General features: G+C 49.7%; 1 protein-coding gene across 2 annotated transcripts in view; it reads left to right on the top strand.

The window, feature by feature from the left end:
• The window catches only part of DLGAP2 (discs, large (Drosophila) homolog-associated protein 2), a 231379-nt gene that overhangs the window by 182556 nt on the left and 27636 nt on the right, over positions 1-21187 (top strand). Inside the window, exons 7-10 of one of the 2 annotated variants that reach the window (XM_011968600.1) lie at positions 7733-8082; positions 9141-9182; positions 15927-16012; positions 17904-18319. In XM_011968600.1, the coding sequence (XP_011823990.1) occupies positions 7733-8082; positions 9141-9182; positions 15927-16012; positions 17904-18319 (894 nt within the window). The remainder of the gene's footprint in view (positions 1-7732; positions 8083-9140; positions 9183-15926; positions 16013-17903; positions 18320-21187) is intronic. The other variant, XM_011968599.1, reaches the window with a different exon arrangement.

Raw genomic sequence — 21187 nt, 5'->3', positions numbered from 1 at the left:
GGCGGTGGGGGCTGCAGACCTGTGTGATGCGGCCTCAGGGCGGTGGGGGCTGCAGACCTGTGTGATGCAGCCTCAGGGCGGTGGGGGCTGCAGACCTGTGTGATGCGGCCTCAGGGCGGTGGGGGCTGCAGACCTGTGTGATGCGGCCTCAGGGCGGTGGGGGCTGCAGACCTGTGTGATGTGTGACCACCTGTTCTCCATGGCCTCTTCTGTGTTCACATGGCCAGAAGGAGCGCTGAGAAGAGACAGGGAGTAACATCACTGTTGCCAAAAGGCCAGAAGCTGAGTGTAAGGTCTGCTGCTCACTGCACAGAAAGCCAATCACTCAGACAGCAAGTATTGCCAGGGAAAAAGGCTTTAATCAGATGCTACAGGAAAGGAGATGGGAGAGCCATCTCAAATCCATCTCCCTGGCAAATTAAAACTAGAGGTTTATATAGCAGGGAAGAAGTGTAACCACGTGTGGGAAAACAGGAATGAGGGAGCTGTGAGGAAGAGGCGGCCACCAGGAAGCAGGTGATGGGTTGGGCAGTCAGGGTGGATGCGGGGTCTGTGGTCTCATTGTCTGGATGCAGTGATCTGGTGAATTGCAGCTCCGTGATGTTATCTGGGAGGCCCAATGGCTGCTGTCCTTAGAAAGGAACTCAGATAAGACAGGTGTAACCTTCTCAGGTTTCAAGACTAGGAGGGTCAGTTTCTATGTTTATTTCAAAGAAACCATAAACATCCGCCCCTATGGGACAATTCAGCCGGTGTCATCACCGTCACTCAGCCGAAACAGAGAACCAAATCGCCTGCAAAGCCCGCTCCTCACAGTACGGCGAGCCTGGGTGCTGTGCCAGAGCAAGGCCACGGGGGAACCTCACGGTACGGTGAGCCTGGGTGCTCTGCCAGAGCAAGGCCACGGGGGAACCTCACAGTACGGCGAGCCTGGGTGCTCTGCCAGAGCAAGGCCACGGGGGAACCTCACGGTACGGCGAGCCTGGGTGCTCTGCCAGAGCAAGGCCATGGGGGAACCTCACGGTACGGCGAGCCTGGGTGCTCTGCCAGAGCAAGGCCATGGGGGAAGAACACGGTCGTGGTCACGGGGCTGCTGCAAAGGGTCTTCCGTCCATAGATCATGAGGGAGAAGCTGACGCTGTGGAAATCCGTGGGTCCTGCATGCCTCTCCTGTGAACCAGGGAAATACATCATCAGGCCAATAAACAAATATTTGAAGGCCTCTTTCCCAAAATAATTTTCATTGATTTGCTATGATTTAAGGAATTGAAAGATCATTTCATATAATCTCCTCTTACTCTGGCTTAAGCCTATTCGTTAATAGTCCCTTTAAACAGTTTGGGTCATGGAGTGTCAGGGTGTAATCTTTAAAATGTCTTCCTCCACCAAAGGCATTTTGATCTTTTGTTTTTAGGAAACCTGGAACTGCCATAACTCTTGCTGAAATAAGTGCCTCTTTCATTGAATTTTGCAGTGGGCAAGGATTCCAATGTGTACTCTTGGACCCGTGTCTTAAATGAGAAAATACTAGATCAGGTCATGAGAAATAAGGTTCTGCTATGTAAATGGTCACAGAAAGAAAACTAGACTGATAACCAGCAGCTGGGCTGGAGAAGCATCTGAATCCCAGTTCTACCATTTTTCTTGTGGGCTGATGTCAGGAAGAGGTTTAAGCCCATTCACACTTCCACCTTCTCTTCCAAGAAACAGAAATGCCAAGACCGCCTACCCCACAAGGTTGTTACAAAGCTTAAGGAACTGCAAAATATAATGTGCTCCGCAGAGTGCCTGGCACAGAGCGGATGCTCAGTGAACTGTGGCTGTGTATGAGGGTGTATGACTGTGTGAGCATGTGTGCATGCGTGTGTGCATAAGGGTGGTGTGTGTGCACGTGTGTGCATGTATGTGCATATGAGTGCATGTGTGCGTGACAGCGTGGGTGTGTGCACGTAAGGGGTATGTGTGTGCAGGTGTGTGAGTGTACATGTGTATGAGTGTGAGTTTGTGAGCGGTCTGTGCACACGTGTGTGCGCGCATGTCTGAGTGTGTGCACGTGGTATGTGTGTGTACACATGTGTGAGTGTGGGGCAGTGTGTGCCTGTGTGTACACATGCATGAGTGTGGGGTGTGTTTGGACACGTGTGAGTGTGGGGTGTGTGTGTGTACACATGTGTGAGTGTGGGGGGTGTGTGGACACGTGTGAGTGTGGGGTGTGTGTGTACACGTGTGTGGGGTGTGTGTGGACACGTGTGTGGGGTGTGTGTACACGTGTGAGTGTGGGGTGTGTGGACGTGTCTGTGTGTGGACACGTGTGAGTGTGGGGGGTGTGTGGACACGTGTGTGTACACGTGTGAGTGTGGGACAGTGTGTGGACACGTGTGTGTGTGTGTACACATGTGTGAGTGTGGGACAGTGTGTGTGTGGACACATGTGTGAGTGTGGGGTGTGTGGACACGTGTGTGTGTGTGGACATGTGTGAGTGTGGGACAGTGTGTGGACACATGTGAGTGTGTGGTGTGTGTGGACACGCACATGCACACTCCAAGGTGACTTTTCTTTCTCGTATGAAGAAATGAAGGGGTGGTGGCAAGTTTGCAGGTGCTTCTGGCATTTTCTTCCCTTCTTTGATGGTGGAGACGGCCAGTGCTGTTCAGGGATCCGGTGGTGACAGTGCCCTTACTGTGCACCCGTCTCCACCAGCTTCTCTGGATGCTTATCTCCGCTTCGTGAGACGCCAGACACCACAGAGCACCCTCAGACCAAGGGAAGGCAGTTTCTCCAAGATCACACGATGACATCGTTTCATGTCTGAAGCAAGAAAGATTGAGTTTAATAGAACCAGAAGGAAGTGTGTGAGATGTCCCTGTCCAAAGATTTTGCAGGAAAGGACCGAGAAGCCCCCTTTCCCTTGGGCCCTGAGCAAAATGGTTAACTTTGACTGACAGGCCAGGGAGAGGGCCCTGAGCGAAATGGTTAACTTCGACTAACGGGAGGTTTGGTCTGACAGCTGTGACTTGCCTGTGAGTCTGTGGATCCTGTAAGTGAAACTCAACTTCAGGGAGTAGTAAAAATCATCTCAAGATACTAAATCACCAAAGGAAAACAGAGCAAAACAAGAGTTCAAGCATCACAGCACATGTTTTATTTAGAGGAAGAGAGAACGGCAGAACGGTCACTTGCTGTTCTGCCAGAAGGTAAATAGTTTGAGGAAAATTCCACGACACTTGTAAAGAAGAGAAGAGATCAGGCTGTATCCGCAGAGCACTAACGTGACCCGCGGTTCAGCCCCAGAGGAGCCGGCAGACCACTGGGGAAATCCAAGTCAAGTTTGCAGTATCTTTATGCCAGAGAATAGTGGTTTTGTTGATAACAACTGACCCATTGATATCAAACCCTCCTCCACCAGGGCTGCCTTTCTAGAGCTGAGGCTGTGGGTGTGGATGCGGCAGCATCAGCATTTCTGCAGGACAGGCTGTGTCCACTGGCCCTTCCCGTGGCACCATTGGTGCGTCTGCAGGACAGGCCATGCCCACTAGCCCTTCCCGTGGCAGCACTGGTGCGTCTACAGGACAGGCCGTGTCCCCTGGCCCCCTGAGGTGGCATCGGTACATCTACAACACAGGCCATGTCCACTGGCCCTTCCCGTGGTGGCACTGGTGCATCGAGGCACAGGCCACGTCCACTGGCCTGTCCCACTCCCGCTTCCCAGGAGCAGCTCCATCCACCTCAAGGCACAGCCAGGTTCACCCCCAGGAAGCTTCCTTCACCCCGAGTCTCTCTCTGGGCATCCCCAGTCTCTGATGCTGCACCCCGGCTCTCAGGGCTGCCTTTCCAGTGTGACTATGGACCTCACTGGGGCCAGGCTCTTAGGCTCTAGATAAACGCCTCCTGAAATCAGCGAATCTTACAATCTTATATCCACCAGCGAAGCTTGCCAGGCAGTTTACATCCGTGCCCGACGTGGAAGAAAGCCCAGGGTCTTCAGCCTCCTTATCAGTGGTCTCCGGAAAGCCTATATGGTTACAGCAACCACGTGGACACTCAGGTTGAACTGAATGCTGTCGTCAAACGTCCGTGTGGGGTTTCACCGCGAAACTGATGGTATGTTACAGACTCAGTACCAGTGAGCAGTTGTTTTAAGCAATAATTTTTTTTTTTTTTTTTGAGATGGAGTCTCGCTCTGTCGCCCAGGCTGAAGTGCAGTGGCCGGATCTCAGCTCACTGCAAGCCCTGCCTCCCGGGTTCCCGCCATTCTTCTGCCTCAGCCTCCCGAGTAGCTGGGACCACAGGCGCCGCCACCTCGCCCGGCTAGTTTTTTGTATTTTTTTAGTAGAGACGGGGTTTCACCGTGTTAGCCAGGATGGTCTCCATCTCCCGACCTCGTGATCCGCCCGTCTCGGCCTCCCAAAGTGCTGGGATTACAGGCTTGAGCCACCGCGCCCGGCCAAGCAATAATTTTTTTTTAAATACTTGGATTTACATCCTAAAAATGTGGATTCCGAGAATACAGTAGCTAAATAATGACTTTGACACTGGAACTTTGCTGATTCGGTGAAAAACAGTGCCCTTCCACAAAGTTCTAACTATAACTTAAAGAAAGTCAGTCAGTGGTGATCTCCGCACCACCACAGCACAGCTGATTGCTTCAAACCGCGTTTCGTTTTAGTGGTTCTGAGAACAGCCTGGCAGGCACGTGCACACACATTTAGAAACAGCATAATCCCTTTAGTCATCTAGGAAAAATCGCTGTGTGTGCCCTCCCAGGTGGAGTGTAGTAAATTCTTCCTTTTGTACGCTGGAGGTGAACTGCTCCTTCTTAATCTGTTTGTTTTAAAAGTGTGGCATGCAACTACATTTTTACAAAGAAATCAGTTTAAAAAATCATTTCATCAGCCTGTAGCAAACACCGTATAAAGTGAGAAGATGTGGTGTGCGACTTTCCTGTGATGTGGAGATAAGTCATAACCTGCCCCATGAGCTTTTTTAATTTACAAAATATTCCACACAGGAAGGAAGGTTTAGTTGTTTTGTGAAATTTTTCAGACTCTTTAAATTTTACTTAAATACACTTAGTAAGGTCTGTGATTTTGAACACTGGCGACAGGAGACCTTTGAGAGTGACTATGAAACACATAATGAGCCAAGGTGGGGATGAATTTGCATGCATTTGCTTACATTTTCTGGGAAGGTCACTAACTGATTACTTTCCTCCCTGTTGCATTTCCCTGTGACGTGTGGTGACATGGTTATGACGTTTGATACATGCCATCGTTCCCTGCTGAGGTGAACCTCGCTGGGAAAATCCAACCAATCTGGGGTGTTTAGTGTCACCTTTTACTCACCTCAACCAATCCGGGGTGTTTAGTGTCACCTTCTACTCATCTCAACCAATCCGGGGTGTTTAGTGTCACCTTCTACTCATCTCAACCAATCCGGGGTGTTTAGTGTCACCTTTTACTCACCTCAACCAATCCGGGGTGTTTAGTGTCACCTTTTACTCACCTCAACCAGTCTGGGGTGTTTAGTGTCACCTTCTACTCACCTCAACCAATCCGAGGTGTTTAGTGTCACCTTCTACTCATCTCAACCAATCCGGGGTGTTTAGTGTCACCTTCTACTCATCTCAACCAATCCGGGGTGTTTAGTGTCACCTTCTACTCACCTCAACCAATCCGGGGTGTTTAGTGTCACCTTATACACATCTCAACCAATCCGGGGTGTTTAGTGTCACCTTCTACTCATCTCAACCAATCCGGGGTGTTTAGTGTCACCTTTTACTCATCTCAACCAATCCGGGGTGTTTAGTGTCACCTTTTACTCACCTTAACCAGTCTGAGGTGTTTAGTGTTACCTTTTACTCATCTCAACCAATCTGAGGTGTTTAGTGTCACCTTTTACTCACCTCAACCAGTCTGAGGTGTTTAGTGTTACCTTTTACTCATCTCAACCAATCCGGGGTGTTTAGCGTCACCTTTTACTCACCTCAACCAATCTGGGGTGTTTAGTGTCACCTTTTACTCACCTCAACCAATCTGGGGTGTTTAGTGTCACCTTTTACTCACCTTAACCAATCTGAGGTGTTTAGTGTTACCTTTTACTCACCTCAACCAGTCTGGGGTGTTTAGTGTCACCTTTTACTCACCTCAAACTTGCCAAAGAAAAATATATTTATGCTAAGGCAGATGTCACATTTTAATCTGTATTCCTGCATCTCTGTTGATTTTGATTGTTACTACCCCTGTTGCTGGGACTCAAAACTTCTTCGGAATCAGTATTTCTGCTTAAGAGAACCAACGCAGAGCCAGCTTTGCCACTGGAGAGGTCACTGAGAGCCCCCGTCCGCAGTCTCGCTCTGGCGTGCAGCAGACACCGGCCTGCCTTCGGCTAGAGCCATACAATCTGAAGACATGTCATTAATGATAAAGACTCTGTTTTCTGTAAATTTCCCATGACAAATGGGTTAACATGAAAACAGCCACCTGCTCTCCAGGGCTGTCACGTGGAAACCCCTTTATCGATGAGCCCTCTTCACACCTCCACCCGCCGTCTCTCTGATCATGTGTCCATGTCGCACTTAACACCCTTGATAAATCAACACTATGAAACACTGTCAGGAAAGGCGTCATGAGAAACAAGTGTTTAAACGGACCTCATCCCTGCCGAGGTGAGATGAATGCGTGGTAACCCAGCGCGTCCCACCCAGAGAGACAAAATGATTTCCTAACCCAGGTCTCTCCCCGGCACTATTGGCCTTTGGGATGGAGAAGTCTTGGGAACTTTCTGAATCTCCTAAATAGTGCCTTGAATATTGTCAGTTTTCAATCATTTTCCTTAAGGGATGGATTGACATTAGGGGGAAACGTCAGGAACAAAAGGAAACAAAAAGAAGACAGGATTCTGAATGTTTCTCTGGTAAAAGAGAAGCTCAGCACCCGACTGGTTTGATAACATCTGATCATCCTTCCTCAGTTTTCTAGCCTTCAGATTCTCTTTCCAATGCAAGGTTTTTAAAAATGTATCCACTTTGGGCTGGGTGTGGTGGCTCACACCTGTAATCCCAGCACTTTGGGAGACCGAGGCAGGTGGATCATCTGAGGTCCTGAGGTCAGGAGTTTGAGACCAGGCTGGCCAACATGGTGAAACCCCATCGGTATTAAAAATACAAAAATTATCCAGGTGTGGTGGGGGGTGCCTGTAATCCCAGCTACTTGGGAGGCTGAGGCAGGAGAATCGCTTGAACACAGGAGACGGAGGCTGCAGTGAGCCGAGATTGCGCCACTGCACTCCAGCCTGGGCAACAGAGCAAGACTCCATCTCTCTTCTGAACCTAACGTGACAGAATGAGCCTTTTCCATGATGACGTGACCTGCGTAGAAATGATGCCACACCTGTGTGCTGTCCTGCGGGGACACACCTTGCTTAGCTGTGTCTCTATTGCTGGGTTTGCTGGTATTTTTAAATGACACCACACCTGCGTGCTGTCCTGCGGGGACACACCTTGCTTAGCTGTGTCTCTACTGCTGGATTTGTTGGTATTTTTATAATCCTGCACTTTTACAAGTATATTCATGTTTGCTGTCTCACTTTCCCCACATTTCGTGCTATTGTCTTAGGCTAGACGTCCAGGAACAGACTTGCTCTGTCAATCACAGGGCGTGGGCGTGGTGAAACGGCAGACCAGAGGGTGGTGGGGGAGAACACGCTTGTTGACTTGGGACCTCTTTTCTTACAGCCGTCTCCTATACAAATTACAAGAAAACCCCCCCGCCGGTGCCCCCTCGGACCACCTCCAAGCCTCTCATCTCGGTGACGGCGCAGAGCAGCACCGAATCCACCCAGGATGCCTACCAGGACAGCCGCGCACAGAGGATGTCCCCGTGGCCCCAGGACAGCCGCGGCCTCTACAACTCCACGGACAGCCTGGACAGCAACAAGGCCATGAACCTCGCCCTGGAGACGGCCGCAGCCCAGCGCCACATGCCCGAGAGCCAGAGCAGCTCCGCGAGGACCAGCGACAAGGCCATCCTGGTGTCCAAGGCGGAGGAACTCCTCAAGAGCCGCTGCTCCTCCATCGGGATTCAGGTAGCTGCTCGTGGCCGCCCGTCAGGGCCTGGCTCTACTCAGTCCTGCCAATAGCATAGAATAAGCCAGAACCTGGCCAGTGGCCCTGGGTCCTTAGCACTGACCCTAACCCCAGCAGGGCTGCGGAACCTGAGAGCAGGGCTGTGCGTTTGCATTGCAGACCTGCCAGCGCGGCGCGTAGGCGGGAGACCCCTGAGGTGACGCGGACCCCGGTCCAGGGCTGAAGGAAAGCCAGGGGTTCCAGCTCCCTGTCCCCCGTCACCCTGAAAATACACTCCGGGCCACGCGTTTTCCAAGGGCCAAAGGCTGCCTGGAGAGGATGGAGTTAACGCTATTTTGATGCTTAAAAGGGAGGGTTTCTGTTGAAGTCTGATTTTTCAAAAAGCTTCTCAGTATTGTGGCCAAAGAGTTGAGTGGGGGAACCAAAAGGTGTTGGGAATGAAGAGGTAAAAGGAAAGGTAGGCCCTCGTCCATGCAGAACCTGGGCGTACTCACAGCAATTTCAGGTACAGGCAGTCCCCTCAGCTGGGGTCACAGATGCTGCATCCGTGGTTTCAGACCACAGATGGTTGACCCACCGTCCATCCGGGCCCCCAGGTGTCCACCCATGATACAGGCAGACGGTTCCTTTCCCCACGAATGGAGAGCTCTGGCCGGCTCCCGCCCACAGGGCACCTCCCTCTGCAAGTCCGTTTTAGGTGCAGTGCTGCCCACCCAGGGAGGCCGGGAGATTGTCCTGTGATCTGGGTCAGGCAGCCCATCCCTCCGGGATCTGGGAGATGTGGTTGAGCAGGGCTGGATGTCAAGTCCTCCGCCAACACGGCCCACCTCCTGCTTCCTTTTACCCCTGCATTCAGCCTGCGTTCCTCGGAGCTTTAACAATCAGATTCTTGATTGCCGCTGGGGCGGCCCAGGGAGGAGGGTGAGTGGAGCGTGCGTGAGAGCCGGGCCGTGCGGCGCTGGTAGCTAGGCATGCGGGTGGAGAGAGCAGGGGAGCCGCCCGCTGGTCCAGGGCCTCCGAACCGGGTCTCCACATGTGGCTTCATTGTTTTGTTTAGGATTCTGAATTCCCAGAGCATCAGCCATACCCAAGGTCAGATGTAAGTACCGAAATGTGCTCCAAAGCCGCGTCCGCATGACTTTCATTTTCTCTCCCTTTTTGGATGTTTATGCGACTGCTCTTGTCGCCTCTGTCCTGATTCTATATGCCAGGCACTGTGCTGGGTGCCCCCATCCATCCCCTCTTGCCTCTGTCCTGATTCTATATGCCAGGCACTGTGCTGGTTGCCCCCATCCATCGCCTCTTGCCTCTGTCCTGATTCTATATGCCAGGCACTATGCTGGGTGCCCCCATCCATCGCCTCTTAGATGAGGACAAGGGGCTCACCAGGGTCCATAACCTGCCTGCAGCCCTGGGCCTCGCTGGGCCCGGGCACCCGTAAGCAGGACAGCCAGCGTGCCCTCGCCTGTCTCCGTCTCCAGGGTCATGTCTGCAGTAGAGACTGGAGAGGTCCCCAAATTAGCCAGGTGACTTCCCACTGCCAGATACTCCCACCCTCTCTCTTTTCTCCTCAGCTGCCTCCCACAGGTGCCCTCCAGGATGTCCACCCAGCCATGACCGAGGCAGCGCCCACTTCTAAGCACATGCAGTACCGACTTTATCTGAAATGAGTGGGACATAATTTTGGAAACTCATACAGTTAAGTCAGCACGCTGGGCACAATGCCGCCGCTTCCTGCCCCACCCACAGCCAGGATCCCACACCCCTCAGTGGTCACCCCTCTTCCACTCCCAGCTCTCACCCCTGGCACAGCAGCCTCTGCTGAGTACAGGCTTCTCCTCATCCCCCCAGCTTCCCCTGCAAAGCTCAGCCTGTGCCTTTACCCCCTCCCGGGGGCCTCTCTGGACCCCAGCCCCACACACTGTGTCCCGTGAGGGGGACTGCACCCCCAGCCTCTTGCCACCCTGCACCCAGCACTGTGCCTGGCACATAGGGAGTGCTCAGTAAATGTTGGGTGAGCGAGTGGACGGATGGGTCGCTGGGTGTGTGCTGGGTGAGGATGGATGCAAAGACAGGAATGAAGGTGGATAACAAAGTCACCTTTCAAGGCAGTAAGAAAAAAAAACAAAACGTACAACATCCTGTGTGTTTTCTGTGCATCCTGTGAGCTGGTGACCTCACAGTTATCCAAAGGAAGCGAATTGAAAAGCTATGGAGAAAATGTAGCCGGAGCAGCTCCAGTGTCAGGATAAGGAAAACAGCCAAAGAATTGAAGCCACTGCAGGAGTAAAGGGGAGGAAAAGAAGGAACCGAGTGGATGAAAGACAGGTTCCTGTGGGTGCCTGGGAGGCCTCAGGAGGGGAGCTGCAGACAGCAGCCTTGCCAGGGCAGGAGGTGACAGGCTGAGACAGGAGTGAGCAGGCTGTGGACAGGTGGCCACGTCCCCGCCAGGCACCAAGGCACGATTTAATCCTCATAATAACCCTGTGTGCTGGTTGTTACTGTGCCCAGCCTATGGATGGGAAAACTGAGGCTCAGGAGGGGTCAGGGACTTGCCTAAGGGCTCACGGCCAAGACCATGAGTGAAGCCAGCGGGTGAGACTCTGGAGCCTGCACTCCACTCCACTCCTCTCTGCTCTGCTTCTCAAACAGGAGAAAATCCCAGAATGATTCTGTGCCCTCAGGAGCCTGCCCTGGTTCTGTTCCTGTTCTGGGACACAGGGCAGGTGTCACGCTGTTCTGAGCTCATAGACAAAGCTGGCCAGCCTGTGTTCAACTGGCATCCAACGGGACTGGCTTCCGGGAAACTTTGGGCACAGTTTTGTCTGAGTGCAGATAGCAGGAGAATCTGTGTTCTGCAAATGTCATTCCTACAGATGACCAGCGTTCAGTCCATGCTACTGAACACATCTTCTGTGGAGCTCACGCCCTCTGTGGCCCACTGGCTTGCAGAAAGACAGCTCCAGGGGGGTCCAGTCCCAGGGGGTCCTGTCCCACAAGGCAGCTCCCTTGTTCACAGTGCATTGCATGACCTTTTACTACCAGAGTTTGAATTCAGGATTCTCATTATAATTACTGGGCTGTGTCTAACATGATCTCCAGTGAGTGAGGGTCCTCAGCTCACACCTCCTATGGCCCCCATCCTCCCGCACTGCCCAGCTTAGAGCAGAAGCCAGTGGCAAGTCCCCTGTTCCTCAGATGTCTGGACATGGCCGCGTGAGTCTGGCCCTTACAGCAGGACACACAGACAGGTCTCATCAGAGCTCCAAATTTGCAGGCCAGATGCCCGTAGGAGAGAATGGGCCCCAGTCTTGGCACTCATAGGCCAGGCCTAGGATAAGAAGGAGAGCTTGTGGGCATGGCTGAGCCACCTCGGAGAGGTCCTCTAACCCGGTCTGGCCTGACCTTGCTTTTCTTCCAATTGGACCATTTGTGTTTTCACTTTCATTTTTATCCTTTGCAGTTTGTCTCTCCTGCTAAGTTTTCCATTTTCTTTTGTGTGCATGTGTGTGTTTGGGGAACTCTGTGGGAAATGTTTACAGCTCCCAGATACTGCAGTTAGGTGAGGTGGAGGCCTGGTCTAACAGTCAGGATCCTTCTGTCCCTGGTGCCTTACGAGCCCCACCTTTAGAAATGAGATCAGTTTTGTTGTTTTTTAATTTTTTTTTTTTTTTTTTTGAGATGGAGTCTTACTCTGTTGCCCAGGCTGGAGTGCTGTGGCCTGATCTCGCCTCAGTGCAGCCTCTGCCTCCTGAGTTCAAGTGATTCTCCTGCCTCAGCCTCCCAATTAGCTGGGATTACAGGCATGTGCCACCACGCCTGGCTAATTTTTGCATTTTTAGTAGAGATAGGGTTTCACTATGTTAGCTAGGCTGGTCTCAAACTCCTGACCTCAGCTGATCCACCTGTCTCGGCCTCCCAAAGTGCTGGGATTACAGGCGTGAGCCACCATGCCCGGCCAATGAGATCAGTCTCTATTCTGTGATCTCACCAGGTTGTGAGAAGGCAGAGGCAACCTGGAAAAGACGCTGACTGGTGTCTGCCCGATTCTCCAGACACACAGTCAGCTGCTCTTCCTCATGGCTGCCCTGGAGCTCAAAGCCTCACAGGCGGGGCTGGCCACTCACCCCTAACTCTTGGAGGCAGAGCACGTCTCAGAGGGAAAGAGGAGTTTGCATCAAATCCAGGGCACCTGCCCTGCTGTGTGTGAGGTTTGGAAGGAAGAGCAGAAAATGAGCTTGTCGGGAGAGCAGAGATTACAGGTTGGCACCCTGGCCCGATATGACTAGTGAGCGGTTCCTGCTGCCAGCCCTGCCCACAGTCATTTTCTCAGCGTCCCTGCAGAAGCTGGCTCAGAAGCGGCTGGTTGGCTTTGACGCTGCTGCTAGCCTGGGACTGCATGGGAGGCGGGACAGTGATTTTGCTCATTCATCTTTTTTCTTGCACCCATGTATTTTTCAAAACTGTAAGAGACGAGGGCTTGCTGTGTTGCCCAGGCTGGAGTACAGTGGTGCAATCATAGGTCACTCCAGCTTCAAACTCCGGTGATCCTCCCCCTCAGCCTTGCAGAGCACCAAGGTGACAGGTGTGAACCCGTGTGCCTGGCCTCAACACTTTTTAAACCTACTGCTAGCCAGCATTTCCTTTGGAAAAGACTCTTGAATTGCCTTTCCACTGTACAAAATAATTTATTTTCTTTGTCCCAGATTTGCTTTTCTGTCTCACAGGAAGCCTCTCTATGCCCAGGATTTCTGAAATTGATACTTAACTCCTCCTGGCCAAGTATGATTTTACCATGTCTCCCTCAGACTTTACCTTCCAGCAATGCTGAACTTCATTTTCCTTAGAAAGATTTCATGAGACAGCCACGATAAAATCTGCACGGTTCATCATATGCGTGCACCTTTAATGTAATTTTAATGTAATATGCATACTACTATTCGCCTGACCATCCTTAAAGCTGGGATGAGAGAACAGGGAATTCGCACTTGCTGTGGACGAACCTATTTGAGTCAGGCCTCATGCTGAGAGTTTTACATCAGTTAACTGAGGCATTGGGTGTCCCCTCTTTGAGACAAGGAAGCAAAGATTCAACAAAATTTAAAAGACTTTCCTAAGAGTTGCATGGCCAGCAAGTAGCAGAATCTGACCAGTTCCAAAAGCTGTATTTTTCAAATTCACTATAAAAATAACAAAAATATATTAGAGGAAATTTGGAGACAGAGAAAGGAAGGAAAAGCTTTTACTTTTTTGTGTGTTTTTCGTCTCTTCCATGGTACACGTACTTGCCTGTGAGTATGGGTGTTTCTACGTGTGTGCATGCACCTGGTAATTCTGTTGTCCATGGCACCTGTTAATCTGTGTCCTTTAAAGTCTGTATTATAAGCATTCTTGAGGTTTTCTTTATAACCATCTTTATTTTTTAGAGACAGGGTCTCACTCTGTTGCCCAGAATGGAGTTCAGTGGTGCATTCACAGCTAACTGTAGCCTCAACGTCCTGGGCTCCAGTGATCCTCCTGCCTCAGCCTCTGGAGTAGCTTGTCCCACAGGTGCTGCCACTCAGCTAATTTTTGTTGTTTTGTTTTGTTTTTTGTAGAGATGGGGGTCTTGCCATGTTGCCTAGGCTGGTCTCAAACTCCTAGGCTCAAGTGATCCTCCCGCCACAGCCTCCCAAAGCACTGGGATTACAGGCATGACCCACCATGCCCAGCTCCATCGTTTTCACGGCTGTGTGGTATTCCATGTCACGAGTAAATCATGACTTACTGCACATTCCTATCCCACTGTATCCCCCTCATTCTCCCCAGGTGCTACCTTATAAATAATGCTGCAATGAACACCTCACACATCGGTCAGAATTTAAGAGCCTTTGTTTAGGCTGGATTCCTAGAAATAGAATAAGTGAGACAAATATTCTCCACATTTTTATGATAAAAACTTTAAAAGTATCCATTGGAATTTATTTCACTCATATCAGATTTGACAATATCTACCAAAATTAAAAAGTGCAAATGCCTCTGACCCAGACCTCCCATCCGGTGGATACATTCACAGAAGTTTTCACACACACACAAGTACAGACATGTATTTGTAGCAGCATCATTTATAATGGCAGAAAACTAGAAACAACCAGATTTCCCTCCACTGAAGGCTCATTAAATGCACTAGGTTGTGTTCATCAAATGGGATCCTTTGCAGGTAAAACACGAGGCAGCTCCGTAGGTACAGACGTGGAATTTTAAATCTATTCCTTGTATTACAATCCTTTTGTGTAATAATGTTTATGTCGAGCAAGGTAAGGTTTAATAAAGCCGTGACCCACTTAAAACTAGAAAGGGGAATGGTCAGTTCTGACAGGAAGGCCAGGATCTTCACTCAGGAACGTTCTTCCTCCTCTAGCCCGTCTCACCCAGCTATCAGAACACGCATCCCAGTCTAGGGACGGCTTCTGTGCCTGTCTTCAGAATTACACCCAATGAAAGTGGACATCTCTGTCCATTCCCCTGGCTCCGTGGCCGGCCAAGAGCTCCAGGGTTTTCTCATATGCTTTCTTCCATGCCGCACACGGCTCTGGGGTCAGAGAGATCTGGGCAAGAGCCCTGGCCCTGCCCCCAACCAGCTGGGCACTCCTGAGCAAGTCACCCCCCCCACTCCTCTGATCCCCCAACTCTCCCCTGGGGCTGGAAACATGCTTGGGGTTATTGTGTGGATTACACGTGGTAACGCTGGAACCTCAGCATAGTGCCTCGGACAAGGTACGCACCAAGTAAGTCTTCCCTGTTACCATGATTACTTCTCTCAGCCACAAATCTGAGCCAGTCCTTGTTGACACAGGCCTAACCTTAGGACAGTCACAAACTGCAACTCAAATGTCAACGTGCAGCTCCTCTCTCTTGACCCCCAGAGAACACGGTCATAATTATTTAATGCTTTGCACCTTTTCCTTGTAGTGATCAGTAATATGTTTAAGAAAAGAGAGATGTTTTATAACTTAGCTATGACATTTCAGAGAGGGATCAAAAGCCCTTTTGCTACAATAGGTAATATTTTTCTGGAAGGAGGAATGACTCAGTGCCTGGAATCTCATCAATGGCTTAACTAACGTTTGGTTTCAGAGTTTTCCTACTGAGACTTAGGGGTTTTTTGTTTTTAAGAAACTGTACTGTACTAGAATTCCCTTGTGGGATAACTTTGCATAGTTGATGATCGTTGAAACGTTTGGTGGGTTTGTGGGGACTTTTTGGCAAATATAGCCACAGTAAGAATCTCTGTGGAATATATGATTTCTGTTCTGATCTGACATCACCCTACTGGCCATCCTCTTAGCAGATGTGAGACAGCTCTGTGGGGATCAAGGTGGAGAGTTTGCCTCTGTTTCTGATCAATGCTTAAATTCCTTTCTGTGTCTCTCTGTATGTGGCTGCAGCCATCAGTATAATTCTATTAAATTGCTTATTTGTTGCCATTAGCTATGTTTGGTTCATGCTGTACTTTCATCACCGTAGGGCGTGATAAGAGCTTTTGAGTCCTGTAATAATGCAGTTCAACAAAACCTATATTTTGCCTGAGCTGAACTAAGCAGTTTTATTTGCATACATTTAAAAGACCAAAGTGCAGCACTGAGTTCAGGTAGTTATGTAAAATGTGATGAGACACAGGAGCGATGTTATTACTCTGATGTGAATGCATTTCCCTCTCTGTGATTCTACTGGGTCAAGTGTATCTCTGCATTAATTAAACAAATGCGTAATTAATTACAGCAAATCAGCAACAACAACAAAATAGTCCCTTGCCCAGGCCCCATGTTTCAGTTCTAAAATAAGATGTTCTCTGTTGAATTAGGTGGAAACGGCCACAGATTCTGACACGGAGAGCCGTGGTCTGCGGGAATACCACTCCGTCGGGGTGCAAGTGGAAGATGAGAAGCGGTAACTCAGCCCCTTCTGACACGCGGTCACCCCCGAGGGAGAGCTCTTTGTCAAATGCCTGATGGAAGCTCCTAGGTCCTGCTGGCCCTCAATCATGCCTGTGCTTGTGGAAACAGGGCCATACGTTTACACTTTTCCATTGATAGCCCCCAAGTATGAGTTAACACCTGCCTATGTCTTGTTTTTGCAAGAGGCAAGGGAGTAATTCTTTCCAAAGTAATTTGTCACCTCCGAAAGCAGAGCAGCTGACGGCCTAAAAGTCAGAGTCCTTGATCCAAAGGAAAGGACGGGCTGAGGCCAGGCGCGGTGGCTCACGCCTGTAATCCCAGCACTTTGGGAGGCCGAGGTGGGCAGATCATGAGATGAGGAGATCGAGACCATCCTGGCTAACATGATGAAACCCCATTTCTACTAAAAATACACAAAATTAGCCAGGCGTGGTGGCAGGCGCCTGTAGTCCCAGCTACTCGGGAGGCTGAGGCAGGAGAATGGCAGGAACCTGGGAGGCAGAGCTTGCAGCGAGCCGAGATCACGCCACTGCACTCCAGCCTGGACAACAGAGCAAGACTCCATCTCAAAAAAAAAAAGAAAGAAAAAAAAAAGGACAGGCTGAGGGTGACACCAATGCAGGCTTCACACCTTGTCATGTTAAACGTAAAATGATAGAAAGATAGCAAAGCACATTCAAGACCTTCGTATAACGTGAAGTTGTTTCACTTCAAAAATACTACCTGGAAACAAAGTGATGTCCATTAGTGTTATTTTTGCAACGAGGCAGGATGATCATTTTAGTTTATATTTAAAATAGCATGTATTGTCTATTTCATAAAAACAAATTTTGATGAGAATATTACATTGTGAGGGCTCAGCCAGCCTCTGATAGGGACAGTGTTGGGTGGCCTCCCCCATCAGGGAGCATTTTAGCACCCACCCTATGGAGATTTTTGATTACAAAGAGATTCCGACCCCAGCTCATGGCTTCCCCAGTTTCCAAGTAGACTTCCTAGAACCTGGCCATCTTCTGCACCGGGGAGCCGGGCAGGCTGCCTTCCATCCTGCTCTGTGACTCAGTGTCCCTCCCGCAAAGGGAACACGTGGCAACGTTACTAACCAGCTCTGTGCTTCTGTGGGTTCAGCCTGCAGAGCCACGGGGATGGCTGCAGTAGCTGGGGCTATGTAGACACAGAGACACCACACAGGCACACACTACAGATGCACATATGTACACATATCCCGAACACAGAGATACAGAGGACACACACGCTCACAGCGTTCTCACCCAGCATGCTGCTCTCCAACTATAAGCCCCTTCCTGCCGACTGTTTCAGTGATCAGCCATGTGGAAAAGGATAACATTAAAATACACACAGTGAAAATGTTTTTCAAACACCAAAGTCAGAATTTGGAGTCCTTATTTTGCATATAGGGGTTAATGGGGACATATTAAGTTATTCAGACAGAAGTGGCTCAGGCCCTGAAACACAATTTGGAAGCCACTAAAACTCAGTATGATGTGGGTATTGTTTACATAGAAGAACCCACGACCTCAGCTGTATAAGCTTGTAGCATATTTCTGAAAGGGAGGTAGCCATTTGCTAATAGCGGTTTCATGAAACACATTAACTCTCATTGTATCATTCAATAAACTTAAATCCCAAGTGGGCGTTTTTTAGGGCCTGAGACTCAGGCAGATGTTAAAGTTTAACGATTTGCAAAACCAAATGTTCTTCCATAGACAAACACCAGCATATTTCACAGACAAACCACCACCCACCCTTGAGCTGCTATGTTGCTGCGCTCAGGTGCGCTCCTGACAAGCTACATGTAGGATTCTGTTGCACGAAGTCCTCTCAGAAAGGCTACCCTCTCTCTTCCTTCCCTCCTTTTGCAGACACGGGCGTTTCAAACGTTCTAACAGCGTCACGGCTGCCGTCCAAGCTGACCTGGAGCTGGAGGGGTTCCCAGGCCACATCACCATGGAGGACAAAGGCCTCCAGTTCGGCTCATCCTTCCAGCGGCACTCCGAGCCCAGCACCCCCACCCAGTATGGCGCGGTGAGAACTGTACGGACCCAGGGGCTCTTCAGCTATCGAGAAGACTATCGGACCCAAGTGGACACCTCCACCCTGCCCCCTCCGGACCCGTGGCTGGAGCCCGCCATCGACACGGTAGAGACTGGGAGGATGTCTCCGTGCCGCAGGGATGGCTCGTGGTTTTTGAAGCTGCTGCACACGGAGACGAAGAGGATGGAAGGCTGGTGCAAAGAGATGGAGCGAGAGGCGGAGGAGAACGATCTCTCGGAGGAAAGTAAGAGCTCAGGCTTCCCTGGGGCCTCTTAGACACCATTTCTCAGTCATGCAAACATGCACATCACAGCATTAATGGAGAAAAGTTCCTTCCTTTGGTATTCAAGTGAATGAAAATAAACGTGCTTTCTAGTATATCCCCCTCAATGCTAAGAAAAGATATAAATTACATGAAAAGAGAAGCAGTCACTAAGATATCGATGGAAAAGTGTGTGTTCTGTTTGTCAGGTAAGTTGAATAGAAGATCAACTGTGCTGACAGTTTTCTTGGGAGCACAGGTGATCTCATAGTCCACCTAGCAGTTCTCTTGGATTTTGGCAAAAACTTCACTGGGAGCATTCGTATTATTTTCTAGTATTGTTACCAGCTCATGCTTTACAAGAAAATGCCTTGGCATTATGCCAAAGAAAAGTTGAAGGTAAGTAAAAGATTAAGTTAGTTAACGATGTGATGACGTACCCAAAGGTCTCCTCACCTGGGTGGGACGGGAAGGTGGGACACGTCGTTCCTCGACCAGGTGTCACCAGGCAGATCTGTCCCAGCCCCTTTGGGGCTCAGCTGTGCCTCTGCCTCTCCACGTGGAAGGGGACAGCCCCTTATTCTCCACCTTCCTCCCATTTGTCTAGAGAAACCTACCATCAAGACGGTTCAGACCAGGCGCAGTGGCTCACACCTGTAATCCCAGCACTTTGGGAGGCTGAGGTGGGCGAATCACCTGAGGTCAGGAATTCGAGACCAGCCTGGCCAACATGGTAAAACCCCGTCTCTACTAAAAATACAAATTAGCCAGGTGTGGTGGTGGGCACCTATAATCCCAGCTACTTGGGAGGCTGAGGCAGGGGAATCACTTGAACCTGGGAGGCGGAAGTTGCAGTGAGCCAAGATCGTGCCATTGCATTCCAGCCTGGGCAACAGAGTGAGACACTGTCTCAAAAAAAAAAAAAAGGGCCGGGCGCTGTGGCTCAAGCCTGTAATCCCAGCACTTTGGGAGGCCGAGACGGGCAGATCACAAGGTCAGGAGATCGAGATCATCCTGGCTAACACAGTGAAACCCTGTCTCTACTAAAAAATACAAAAAAAACTAGCCGGGCGAGGTGGCGTAGTCCCAGCTACTCGGGAGGCTGAGGCAGGAGAATGGCGTAAACCCAGGAGGTGGAGCTTGCAGTGAGCTGAGATCCAGCCACTGCACTCCAGCCTGGGCAACAGAGCAAGACTCTGTCTCAAAAAAAAAAAAAAAAGAGTTCAGAAGCAGCTCCCATTATAAATTGCTGTATTTGACTTCTAAGCTAATACCACCTGTCTTTGTTTATAGATTACATAATTGCACAGTACCTACAATTAGTGCTTATGCTGAACACAGTACAGTTTCACAAAGCTATTTCTGAATGTCTTGACAAATTATGTTCTAAAGTGTTTTTCTTTTTCTTCGAATTTATTTGTACATTGACATGATCACTATAAATTCTGAACTTCAAAAGGATAGCTGAGATCCTTGGAAATTGGTCCCTGACATTCCATTTCTAGATGGCTGTGTTAACAGGGCATTCACTAATCCTAGAAATAGAAGTACAACAGTGAAACTACATTGACTGGGACTTACAGAGAACAACGGCCTTGGAGCCTCAGCAGTCTGAGAACATCATTGGCGTGCTGATTTTTTATTGTTATAACTTAAGGTCTGAACCTAGGAAGAAAGAAAGAGATTGCCTTTAATTGACTAATCGTGTTCTTCCACATTTGTCTCTTAATCATCAAATTCCACGTATCCTTTACAGGAGGTGACGCTGGACACTGAGTGTTGGGGAGGAGATGTTGCTGTGGGAAAGCCTTCCACGTGACCCAGTCCCCGCAGTCCCCACAGCACCCACGGCTGCATGAGGCTGGCACAAGTCAGCGTAGCCGTGTTCCGATCGTTCCTGTGGCGTTCGCATTTCTCATGGTTAGGGTACATTGAACAGAGTGACTGCTCACGATTTTGACATCTAAAAATCACTCATTTTCTGTAGCATCTTCGCCCTTGTTGGTTTATGCCTCAACTTGGCAAAACTGTCTTAATTATAAAAGGGGTTTATAATCTTTAACACAAAGATACAACACAGAAAAACTGTATTGCCTAAGTTGATGCCAAATTCGAGTTAAAGTGCCAGCTCTGGTTTGGTGCGTGCTGACAGGGGCAGCGTCGGGCTGGGGTACCTTCCTTCCAGGATGAGAGCAGGTGGTGAGACCTGCGTGTCACTCAATCAAGGTGTGTTTTCTGCAGCATGTGGCTCCTCAAAAGAACACTTTTGAGGAGGAGGAGAGAGGGAAAAGTTTACAAAGAGGTCATGTTCGTCAGGGCTTAGCCCATAAAATGCCTATAAAATTGTATCTTATTATCATTTGAGTGTATCCCATTCAGGACACATTCAGAAAGTTCTGGTCTTCTTTGGAAGGTATAAGACATTGAGACATTAGCCATTACTGTGTTTATAACACAGAGACTACATTCCCTGTCATTTTCCATCTTTAGTGTGTACTTTCAATTTAGTTTCTTCAAGGATTGTCATTTTTGAAAAGATACCTTTAAAAAAAATAGAATCGGCTGGGTGCAGTGGCTCATGCCTGTAATCCCAGCACTTTGGGAGGCCGAGGCGGACGGATCACGAGCTCAGGAGATCGAAACCATCCTGGCTAACATGGTGAAACCCCGTCTCTACTAAAAATACAAAAAGTTAGCCAGGCATGGAGGCACCTGTAGTCCCGGGTACTCGGGAGGCTGAGGCAGGACAATGGCGTGAACCCGGGAGGCAGAGCTTGCAGTGAGCCGAGATCCTGCCACTGCACTCCAGCCTGGGCGACAGAGCGAGACTCCATTTAAAAAAAAAAAAAA

The sequence above is a fragment of the Mandrillus leucophaeus genome, unplaced genomic scaffold (genome assembly GCF_000951045.1).
Source record: "Mandrillus leucophaeus isolate KB7577 unplaced genomic scaffold, Mleu.le_1.0 Scaffold85, whole genome shotgun sequence".
NCBI lineage: Eukaryota > Metazoa > Chordata > Mammalia > Primates > Cercopithecidae > Mandrillus > Mandrillus leucophaeus.
This window is presented reverse-complemented; position numbering and strand designations above follow the sequence as displayed.